Genomic DNA, 12,665 nt, shown 5'->3' with positions numbered 1-12,665 from the left:
GGTCCTATTACGAATCCGATGCCACTTTCCTTGATATTTATCTTATCCTCACTGAAGATCAACTACACACTTCTGCTCACATTAAAACTATTAATGAACAACAGTACTTACATTTTGGCAGTTGCCATCCTTCCCATGTCAAATGTTCCCTCCCATACAGCCTTGACATTTCAGGTAAACATATCTGTTCAGATGCCACATTATAAAAAGGGAGAAAGGGATAATGGAGACAATTTTAGATCTATTTCTACGCCATTTGCTAAAGTTGTTGAAAAGGCTGTGTATGTAAGGATAATTGATTATTTAATATCACATAATTTGCTATGAAATGTAGAGTTCAGTTTTAGAAAATGTTTAGCAACTGAAAATGCTATATCTCTTTTGCCTGTGAGGTAATGGATGGATTAAACAAAAGGTTTCAAATGCTAGGCAAATTTTTTGATTTAACTAAGACATTTAATTGTTTTGATCACAAAATTTTGCCCCAGAAGTTGGACCATTACAGAATGCGGGGAGCAGCTCACAATTGGTTAATCTCTTACTTTAAAAACAGACAGCAAAAGACCATTATTCACAGTGTTGAGAATGGCTAATATGTCGGGTCTGTGTGGGGTATCATCAAATGGGGGGGGGATGTGCCCTCTGATGTTATGGGTAACTCTAAAATATTTCTGTTTGCTGATGACACTAGCTTGGTAGTAAAGGATACTATGTGCAACACTGGCTCGGTTTCAGATAGTGCAGTTCATGACATAAGTTCATGGCTTGTAGAAAACAAACTAATGCTAAATCACAGCAATACTCAGTTTTTACAGTTTCTAACACACAATTCAACAAAACCCAATGTCTTAATTTCACAGAATGGCCATATGATTAGTGAAACTGGACAGTTCAAATTTCTAGGTGTTCAGATACACAGTAAGCTGTCATGGAAAGCCTACATTCAGGATCTTGTTCAGAGACTTAATACTGTCATTTTTATTATTCGAATGGTATCTGAAGTAAGTGATCATTCAACACAAAAATTAGTCTACTTTCCTTATTTTCATTCGCTTAATCATATCATATTATATTTTGGGGTAAATCTTCCCATTCTAAATGGATAGTTTTGGCTCAGAAACAGGTGGTTCTGTTAGTAAGTGGAGTAAGTTTGTGAACCTCTTGTTGACCGCTGTTCACTAGTCTGGGTAATTGGACATTGGCCTCTGAATATAAACATTCTTTAATGTTGTTTCTTGTTAACAATATCAGCTTATTCTAAAGATTAAGCAGCTTTCACTCAGTTAATACTTGGCAAAAATCCAAACTGTGTTTGGATCGGACTTCCTTAACTCTTGTGCAGAAAGGTGTGCAGTATACTGCTGCATCCATTTTCAATAAGCTGCAACAAGAATTCAAAAATCTTAGCAGTAATCCACACGCTTTCAAATCAAAACTGAAGATTTTCCTCATGGATCACTCCTTCTATTCTGCTGAGGAGTTTCTTGAAAACTTATGCTGATTCTTATGTTAAATTGTTGGTTACCTTTACTTAAACTTATGGCTTGACTTTTTTGGGTTCATAAACATTTTATTTTAATCTGTTACTACTTTTATGTTGTAATTTTATATACTGACACATTCAATGACTTTGGAGATTTGCTCCTTAATTTAGTTCTATGGAACAAGACGTGTAAATAAATTTAAAAACAAAAAAATGCAGACTCCTTACAGCATGTACATCACCATTCTCACCTCAGCCTTCATTTGACATAATTACCCCACCAGCCTAGTTCAAAAGCAGATTTACCAGGCCATCACATCCAATCCTGACACTGCTGATCCCTCCAAAAACCAATTTAGGAGCACACCTCCTGTCACTCAGTATTATCCTGGTCTTGAAAGTATTAATCAGTGACTTCAACAAGGCTATGTTGTCTTCCTAAAATGATGCCATGAACTGAAGTCCATTCTGTTCAACATTTTGCCTACCATTCCTAGAACAGCTTTCCACTGCCCCCAGTCTCCACAGTATCATTGTCAGACACTATGTTCCTTCTGGACCTGTCTCCCTATCCTAGGGCTCCCACCCCTCCGATCATCCCTACTGAAAGACTTGCCCTACGCATCCTCCTACCACTATCTATATGAGCCCTGAGCCCTGTAATTGCCAAACATGTACTATCAAAGGGAGGGACACCTGTGAAATGATACATGTTGTATACCAGGTGTTGCATAAACAACGTTTGGCCTTTTACATTGGCATGACTACCACCAAGTTATCAGTTAGGATGAAGGGGCATAAGGCAGAAACTGTACACCAGCAGCACATAATATCCTGTTGCAGTGCATGGTCTACCATGTGACAGTCATGACCTCAGATTCACCATACATGCCATCTGTATTCTTCCTGCAAACACCAGATTCTCGGAACTCTCAGAACTTGTGCTACAACGTATCATTGATTCTTGCCTCACACCTTACCATAATTTACATTAATTTCTTCTGTTTCAGCACTTTTCACAGGAACTGTTCCTTTCCTTTTTTAGTTTTCTACACCTTTCAATTTCCTCTCCCTTGCCCTCTTCCTTCTCATGAAATTTCAGTCACTGACTTTCTCCTCTGAGTGCCAAAGTATTTTATTGGCACCCACCCACACAAGGAGGATTGATCATCACAAGAAAATAAGAGAAATCAGGACTCATATGGAAAGTTTAAACATTAATTTTTCCCACACAGTATTTGAGAGTGGAACGATAGAGAAGTAGTTTAAAGGTGGATCAATGAACCCTCTGCCAGGCACTTATTAATTGTGAATTGCAGGGTAATCATGTAAAAGTAGATAAATGATGTACACAGCATTGTTACTGAACGCAGAATACCAGCTGAGTAAATCTACAAATCCCAGTCACTAGCTGCATTACTTCTTTGTTTAATACCTTCTTCACAAATATAAGAATTAATGTGTTACATTCACATGTTCATCATCTTTGTTACTGTTATGTTGGTGCTTAAGTTTTCCAAATACTGTAAATCATATGTCAAATACTAGGTATATGATCAGATTTATAATAGTTTAAGAATTCTCCAAGTCATTTTACTCACATTGAACTGTGTCATCTTCTTGAGTAGAGCACTACGAATAGTCTGAAGTTGTGTTGATATTACTGACAAGACAGAAATATTTATTCGGTTGAATTCATCAAAGCATCCCCAGGCACCACTCTGAGAGAGACCTGCTAATATAGTGCCCACTGCTTTGAAATCCATACCTTCACCACAGTTTGTGACTATGCACAAGAGCCCAAGTGCTTTTGCCAAGTCCTTAGTTGTTTCAGTTTTTCCTGTCCCTGCAGGACCTATAAAGAAAAACACAAATTATTCAACTAAACCTTATTACAAATAAATCAAATTTAGAAATTAAACATCACTATGGCACCCAAGTTTCATGGATAGGAGGAGTCGTGTGTGTGTTCAGTTAATTAATGTTAACATTATATGAAAGTCTTCTATGCTTACAGTAAATAAAAACTAAAAATTCACTGTGGAGAACAATGAGCCAATGAAGTACTGCACAGTATGGACATGTGAAACACATTCAACAGACACAAATGCTACATTTTACCCAACATGAAAAACTTGATGCACAAGACACTGTAAGTCCATATGAAAACAGCATAGAAATGTGATATCAAATTGAGAGCAAATGACTGTCTGTCTGACTGCAGCCTGGTATCAGTGTACTTATTGTCACCATCATTGTCAGCAACAACAAGGATAATGGGAGACAAAAATCTGTGGAGAGCCTCAAGAGCACTGTGCTAGATGCTTTGAATTTCTTTATTTTTGTAAGTGGTCTTCCTTGCTTTACAGGCACAATCATCTGATACAAAAAAACCAAACAACAATCTAGGCATTTGTTTTAGGATTATGGAGAAGTTCAGGACTAAATAAATTTGATCATTGAATTCTGGATTGGTTTGAATCAAACGGTCTCTCTCAATGTCAAGAAGCCACTGATTATACTGTTTTGCACAGTATGAAAAATACAAGATTATTTATGTAATCACAAAGTAATATCAAGAGCAAATTCTTCTTGATTCCATGGAATAAATGTTGATAGTACACTCAATTACAGGACAGATACTGGAACTCTGTAGAAGACTGGACTCTGTAGCATTTATTATTTGAATGGTAAAACTCATTTGTGAAACAGAGGCAATATTAGAGACATATTGCACTTATTTATGTTAAAACAAGATTAGCAGCATCATATATTGGGGTTATAACATCCAGCAAAGAGAGTTATTATTATTCAAAAGAGGGTCATCAATTTCATGAACAGAGTTCATCTCAACAGTTGAGAATCTTACCAAGTCATGCCAGAACTTCTATCAGGGATATCCTTAACTGGGGAAAAATGAAAAATTATACAGATTCAATGGCATTTTGTGAGAATGATACATAAGATAAACTTAATTTACACAGAGAGACAGAAACCTCAGCATGGTAACAAAGGAGTATATTACTCTAGTGTCAAGACATACAATGTCCTATCAGCTCATATCAAATCTGTTAGTGGCATCATATAACATTCCATAAATTAAAAAGTATCAGTAATGATCTGCATACTACAACATAAAAGTTATGAGCATTGAATGTAATAAAAAAGCACTTGTATGTATTATTGTGTAATGAAATGTTTATTACCATTATAATATTGTGTAGGTAGCAGTGATCCAATGTTCCAGCATTTGTAACACGATGTAACGAATTTACATACTGTTCAGTAAAAGTCTACATGTCCATAGTAGATTTTTGAAGATAGGTAGTGCTACATATCTACTCATTGATAACACAATTCCCATAAGTTACCTGTCAGTGATTTGTAGGTGTGGAGCTGGTGACTCAGTAGTATCCTAGTTGTTTTCCATCAGGTTTAGATCAGGTGAATTTGGTGGTCAAGACATCAAAATAAGTCTACTATCATGCTCCTCAAACTACTGGAAAGGTAAACTGCTGCAGGGTCCAATACTAAACAATGTATGCTGAACTGTGTGCTCCTAAACACTTGCTCCTGCACCAGTATTGTACTCTGATATCAGAACCACCATAGATAACATACTATTCTGTTTTCTAGAACATCCAAACCTCTGACCTCCATGTTCTGTGATGAGGAATCGACTTCCAACACCTGTTTGTCTACTCATAGCTTCATTGTCCTTCAACCACTTTCCACAGATGCTCATGACAGTAGTACATGAACAACTGACCAGCTTTGTCTTTTCCAAAATGCTCATTTCAGTCTCCAGACCACAGCAATCTGCCCTTTGTCAAAGCTGCATATTTCTGAAAATTTCCACATTTGTAGCCTGTATTGTTGCTAGAATGACTCCCCATTCATCTCTACTTTGGTTATATACTTTCCTTATCATGTCACATCCCTGCAACATCACCACACGGCACTCAGTCTCATGGTGGGCACTGGTCATAATTTTTTAGCACATCAGTGTATGACACATTCCACATATAAGTTATATGCTTGCAGCTGGAACCACAACACACAAAATAAATTTTAAAAAATATTTCTGGCATGTTTCGGTTTCATGTCACACAAGAACTATGTTTTTTTAGCCATCAAAACTTTCTTTCTCCGTGTTGTAATTTATTAGCATATTTGGTACTATGATTCCATCATTCTTTTCATGAGTTCCTTACATGTTTTCCATCATATCTACTCCCAGTGATTTAATATGGTTCATTACTGCCTGGTGGTATATTTTTTTCACATTATGTTATATGGTACTGGAATTCATAAAGTAATCTCACCATTTGTGCTGTCAGCTCCTTTATCTGCTGATGACTTGTTAACATGCAACATTTACATATAATGAGCAATTTAATCACAGCTGTTGTCCTGTAGAATGCATGCAGTGCTTCTCATCTGATGCTTCCACAACAGGCCTGGAGACAGATGAACCCCCCCCCCCCCCCAATCTCCCCCCCCCCCCCCCTTCCCCCTTCTGCTAGGCTACTGGTCCCTATCACCTTCCTAAGAGCCAAGCATTTTTCAGAAGATTTAGAAAACCCAAATCCATCTAATTTCTTCTATGATTGGTTCCCAGTGTGAGGTCGCTATATATGAAAGACACTGGTTGTTCCCAAAAATAGGAAGATTGGAAGGAGGAGGGGGACGGGGGGAACCATGGACAAAATGACATATTTTTTCTTCCACTTACCAGGAACAGTTCAACTCAACTCTGTCAATTGAATTAATTCAGTCACAAAGCCCTCAGAACATGACAGTGATTCATTTTGGTTTTGGGACTTACTAGGATTTAGAGGTATAACTATTTTCCAACACCAGTACTAGTACTACATATAAACCACTCATCTTCAATCAACAATGCAACAGCTGATCATCAGTTTTTCTTGGGAAGTAATATTTGACAGTTAAATTCAGTATTTTGCTTCTCATTTTGCTGTTCCCTATTGTCATTCCCCTGTAACCAGATAGTATCTGAGAAATAGTATTTAACTTTCCATCACTGAAAGTCTTAATCTGCAACAAAATGTATTTGGATTTGAGGGAGGTCTTGTAATATGAAAGTGTAGGTGGCAAGGCAAGATAAAGAGATGGACAGCAAAGTAACAGAATACGAAAATAGTGTCAAGGAAGGCTTTCTTAAGTGCAAGCAGTGGTTTTTGCATGTTAAATACAGGGTACAATGGAGATGGATTTTTTTATGGGTAAAAAGAGTAGAGGAGGAGGAGGAGGAGGAGGAGGAGACAAAAGGAAGATCACTCAGTGTAGTGATGGATCATGATTCACAGGCCTCTGAACCTAAATAAAGTGGGAAACAAAGATAAGTAAGAAGCTGATTGGGTGATAATTGTGAGCAAGAAGTCTCCATCTGCACAATACAGAAGCTGCTGGACAGAGAGGACACATGTGTAATGATTTGTACAATACCCATTTCTAACATTCAGGTTGTAATGAGCAGGATGAACAGCCACTGGGTGATCAAAATCACCTCCGCTATAGCCATTTGGACAATGAATAGTTAGCTGGTTGTCATGTTCACAAAGAAAGACATGGAAGTATGTACTGCCTGGATACTTGTGGAGGAGGATGTTTTTGGAAGTGAAAGAATTGACAAGATTGCTGAAAATCTTATTCATGATGTTTGTAACAGAAAATATGTAGGAATGGTAGCTGTTGAAATTAAGTTACTCACACATGAGCTTAATGAACACAAAAGTGCCAAGGCGGCCATCAGATAAGGGAGTACAAACTTCAGAAAACTCAGTATTGTATTTATAACAAGATCTATCGAATTTATTTTCATTTAAGAGATTGATTTGAATTATATCATAAAATTAAGAATTTCAACCATATAATAAGACCACACAGCAAAGATATCACCAATTAACTTGAAGCAGATCAAAGGCTGGAAATTCTTGAAAATATTAGAAAGTTCACTCTAGGCAGTCCATGTAACTGAACACATAAAGAGACATAATAGGTTCTCAGGGCCGGTCTCAACATGTGTTTGTAAGTGAAACTTACTGCAGCAAAATAACTGACTGATATTATGAATTTTATCTAGATATTAAAACAGTCTATGACTCATGTTCCAAGCAGTTTCTGAGAAAGAACAATGAAAGGAACATTGGTGATGGGACATAATGTTTGAACAATCATTATGTCTGCATTATTGGTTTTAAATAATTTTGTGCCATTGTTACCACAAGCCATACACGTCTTCTATTTAAAAGATATCCATGAGAAATTCCACTGGAGAGCTATATTGCTTTGGAGCTTTGTAATGCTCTATTGTCACTATTAATTTTTACTACACTCCATTTAATGCTTCTGACAACAGTTTAGACAAAGTCATTGTTATGTGAAAATTTATGCCTTCTTGTTAATTGCTTGAAAGACAATCACTTCTCAAACTGTGTAAATACCCATTTCTAACATTCAAGTTGTAATGAGCAGGATGAAAAGCCATTGGGTGATCAAAATCACCTTCGCTATAGCCATTTGCCACTTGCAATTTCCTTCTTGTGCTGTGGTGTAAAACATGAACTTTAAATATTTGATAACTTAAAACTCATGTAAAGAATGCAAATCCCTTAATTATTGGTTAATGAGGGTAGTGTTCAGTTACAGGTGAATACTAAATGCCAAAAAATTTGAATAAATCAGCTAAAATTCAATGCCAAAGCTGTTTTGGAGACACTGATTGGATGAGTGTCTCCGTGAATTCTATATTTCCATTTTACCCTGAAGGCACGTCAAGATCAGTTCTTTAATATCAGTCTAAATTTTGAGTCTACATACTGACAATCTAATCATCCATCTAAATTTTGGAATTCCTTGGCGTCCTTCATATATTCTTGTTATAATATACTTTTCCAGTGACCCAACCAAAATATGAATCACTGATTTCATGAAAAAACATCTAGTATTAAAATTGTGCTAGCTACTTTCCATAATCTTACAAATTCCTGCCTAACTTCTTTTTTTCTGGTCAACCTTCAGTTTAGTAATTTTTAAAACACCCTGTAAGCTTTCTACTGGTAAATTGTTACAAGAATTTAATTTCTGGCATCTACTCATTTAATTATTAGAGGAGCCAACATCCGTCGGTTGTATTTATTTTTTAATAGCCATCATCATGTGTCCTAACCAATATGACTACAGTTGAAGTCATTATTATTGATATGAACTACTGCAATACAAAGTCCCATATTCAGGATATGAATACAGGGGAGCAAATCAGGAACCCTGCACCACTGCTGAAGGCAGGGTCCTAGTGGAGGAGGTTTGCTGTTGCTTTCCTCCAGTGATACAAAATGTATATCTGTGTCGCGTGCATGACTGTGCTGAGGGTTATGGACAACACAGTGTTGGGTTTGTGTTGTTAGGGATGAAGGGAAGGAATAGGGTGAAACATGGTGCCAGCACATGGCCTACTCCTCGCAATTAGCACCAAGGGTATCGCCAACCTCAATGTCTCTTCCATTTCATGAGACACTGTGGACAGGTTTGGAAATAAATCTAGATCATTGGCACAAGGACAAGTGATCAGGAACTTCACATCACCACCTCTCCTCTACTTTCCAGCTGAATATTGGAAGTGAAAATTTCATCCACAAACAGGATTCGAACCGGCTTACCTCTGAGTCAAGCACCACTGCATTACATTATGTCAGCAACCTCGGCTATGGAGGTGGGAAACTATTGAATAATTACAGTTCCAGTAATGTTCCTTAACACTTCTGGAATTTATTCTGAAACTAGCTGTTAGCTGCAGTTGTGCTTGCATATCAGTAGTTTTGTTACAGTGAGTGATGGTGAATAAGTACGCTATCATACGTGCAATAACATTAGCTGCCCTCATGTGTCTGCCTATTCAGGTGACTATAGCCCATAAAGTGCACCCTGCTCTCCCCTCTCCAAAGCTGTCCTAATGCACATTGTGTTGGCATGAGCACCATTGCTGCCAGGCAGTGTGTACAGTGGGGCATGAACAGGAGTGTGCATGTATGCATTATGCTATTGACATATCTATACATTATATGGTGTGCATATTATGCAACAATACTTCTACTCTATATGAAGTATGGATTAAAACACTGAAGACTGTATAAGCTTTTTCAAAGAGTAAATATTTCTCCCTAATGTATGTAATATTCTTCAAACCAATTAGTATCTTGTACTATACACTTTCTAAAGTAGCTGATGTTCTTATTCAGAATTCAAGCTATCTCCACATAAAATTTCAGTGAAATAGATTCATGGGTTGGTCATGAAAATGTAACAGACATAGTTACTTTCACATTTATAATATTAATATGGATAAAACTTTCAATTACAATATCTTTTTTTCCCTGTAATGCAGTTTTTAAGAAATGAAGTCTATCAGTGTGTGATGAAGCAAGCTGGGATATGTTTACTTCCCCTCTTGTTTTGCCATCTGCCTACTTAAATTCGTTTTTTTTTTGTTGTTTTTTTTTTTTTTTTTTTTTCATTTTCGAGCTAATACCATTAACATATGTGAATCTAATCTCGATTTACATTAAAGAGAAAGGTTGACCCTCAGTTTTAAAGAATGTATCATATCTAGTTTTATGTATGTAAATGATTTTCTAATTTATTTTGACTATTCCTAGTTAGTATCGTTTGTTATAGGGTGAAATCAGTAATTGTTTAGTAACTTAAATTCTACTGTTGATGTATAAACAAATGTAAATTCTGTAATAATTGAAAACATTTGGAAGAAGAAATACTAGTAATCTTAAAGCATCTATTTGGCTCTCTTCGAACACATGTAAGCAAAGACAGCCCTTAATTAACTCCAAAGTAATTAACAGTTTTGTCAAAAGTATTGTTTGCATAATGAGATTTGTTAATTTGAAATGATAATTAAATTGACACCCTAGCTGCAAGCAGGCGTTGATACACTTCATTGCGGACATGTTGAAAATGTGTGCCCCAACCAGGACTCGAACCCGGGATCTCCTGCTTACATGGCAGACGCTCTATCCATCTGAGCCACCGCGTGCACAGAGGATAGTGCGTCTGCAGGAACTTATCCCTTGCACGCCCCCCGTGAGATCCACATTCCCAACATGTCCACAACACTACATTAGTAGTGCGCCTAATAGATGTTTGCCCATCATACTCATTACTCCTGGCAGATTAATCTACCAAGTCCCGTACGAGTTCGGGCACAGCGTGTGCGTTCGCACAAGAAGGTCAAAGGCCGGGAACCCATATTTTTAACTATATATGACGATAGTATCTGTTCCCGAAAGAACAGTTACCGTCGATGACCATGCAGCTTTGCTAGAAATGAAATGATAATTAAATTGACACCCTAGCTGCAAGCAGGCGTTGATACACTTCATTGCGGACATGTTGAAAATGTGTGCCCCGACCGGGACTCGAACCCGGGATCTCCTGCTTACATGGCAGATGCTCTATCCATCTGAGCACCGCGGGCACAGAGGATAGTGCGTCTGCAGGAACTTATCCCTTGCACGCCCCCCGTGGGATCCACATTCCCAACATGTCCACAACACTACATTAGTAGTGCGCCTAATAGATGTTTGCCCATCATACTCATTACTCCTGGCAGATTAATCTACCAAGTCCCGTACGAGTTCGGGCACAGCGTGTGCGTTCGCACAAGAAGGTCAAAGGCCGGGAACCCATATTTTTAACTATATATGACGATAGTATCTGTTCCCGAAAGAACAGTTACTGTCGATGACCATGCAGCTTTGCTAGAAATGAAATGATAATTAAATTGACACCCTAGCTGCAAGCAGGCGTTGATACACTTCATTGTGGACATGTTGAAAATGTGTGGCCCGACCGGGTCTCGAACCCGGGATCTCCTGCTTACACGGCAGATGCTCTATCCATCTGAGCCACCGCGCACACAGAGGATAGTACGTCTGCAGGAACTTATCCCTTGCACGCCCCCCGTGAGATCCACATTCCCAACATGTCCACAACACTACATTAGTAGTGCGCCTAATAGATGTTTGCCCATCATACTCATTACTCCTGGCAGATTAATCTACCAAGTCCTGTACGAGTTCGGGCACAGCGTGTGCATTCGCACAAGAAGGTCAAAGGCCGGGAACCCATATTTTTAACTATATATGATGACAGTATCTGTTCCTGAAAGAACAGTTACCGTCGATGACCATGCAGCTTTGCTAGAAATGAAATGATAATTAAATTGACACCCTAGCTGCAAGCAGGCGTTGATACACTTCATTGACTGCGGACATGTTGAAAATGTGTGCCCGACCGGGACTCGAACCCGGGATCTCCTGCTTACATGGCAGACGCTCTATCCATCTGAGCCACCGCAGGCACAGAGGATAGTGCGTCTGCAGGAACTTATCCCTTGCACGCCCCCCGTGAGATCCACATTCCCAACATGTCCACAACACTACATTAGTAGTGCGCCTAATAGATGTTTGCCCATCATACTCATTACTCCTGGCAGATTAATCTACCAAGTCCCGTACGAGTTCGGGCACAGCGTGTGCGTTCGCACAAGAAGGTCAAAGGCCGGGAACCCATATTTTAAACTATATATGACGATAGTATCTGTTCCCGAAAGAACAGTTACTGTCGATGACCATGCAGCTTTGCTAGAAATGAAATGATAATTAAATTGACACCCTAGCTGCAAGCAGGCGTTGATACACTTCATTGCGGACATGTTGAGAATGTGTGCCCCGACCGGGCACGATTTAAAGAAATAATTCGGCTTAACCCTTGCTGTAGAAGAAACTGTTAAAAAGAACCAATTTTTCAATGTATCCAGTTAATTTAATGAGTTAAGTTTTAAATGTAATTTCTGTAAATTTAACGTTGATCAATGTGTACAAGGTGGAATCTAAAATTTTTGGGACTGGTGCTGCCATCTGGAAAGTAGGAGTAGTAGATCTTTGCACCACTAAGTGGTAAGAGCTGCATATCTGATAAGTAAGTGTGTGGAGTGGCATTCAGTTGGGACGAGGTGTTGTGTGTCCACAGTGATTTCCGTAATACTCAGTGTCTGATGTGTGGAGATTTTACTATAGATCAGCGAACACAACAGCATGTGTGTATCAAATTCAGTGCGAATCTTGGGAAAATTGCTACAGATACC

General features: G+C 38.3%; 1 protein-coding gene and 1 non-coding gene across 2 annotated transcripts in view; both read right to left on the bottom strand.

Annotated features, from left to right (window-relative positions):
• Window positions 1-12,665, bottom strand: part of LOC124798989 (dynein axonemal heavy chain 10) — a 1,080,466-nt gene that overhangs the window by 720,922 nt on the left and 346,879 nt on the right. Inside the window, exon 16 of the mRNA XM_047262526.1 lies at window positions 3,085-3,338. Within this exon, the coding sequence (XP_047118482.1) occupies window positions 3,085-3,338 (254 nt within the window). The remainder of the gene's footprint in view (window positions 1-3,084; window positions 3,339-12,665) is intronic.
• Trnat-ugu lies at window positions 11,805-11,880 on the bottom strand. Its single transcript has one exon. It is a non-coding gene; the product is annotated as a tRNA-Thr (tRNA).

This window comes from Schistocerca piceifrons, chromosome 5 (assembly GCF_021461385.2).
Source record: "Schistocerca piceifrons isolate TAMUIC-IGC-003096 chromosome 5, iqSchPice1.1, whole genome shotgun sequence".
Taxonomy (NCBI): domain Eukaryota; kingdom Metazoa; phylum Arthropoda; class Insecta; order Orthoptera; family Acrididae; genus Schistocerca; species Schistocerca piceifrons.
This window is presented reverse-complemented; position numbering and strand designations above follow the sequence as displayed.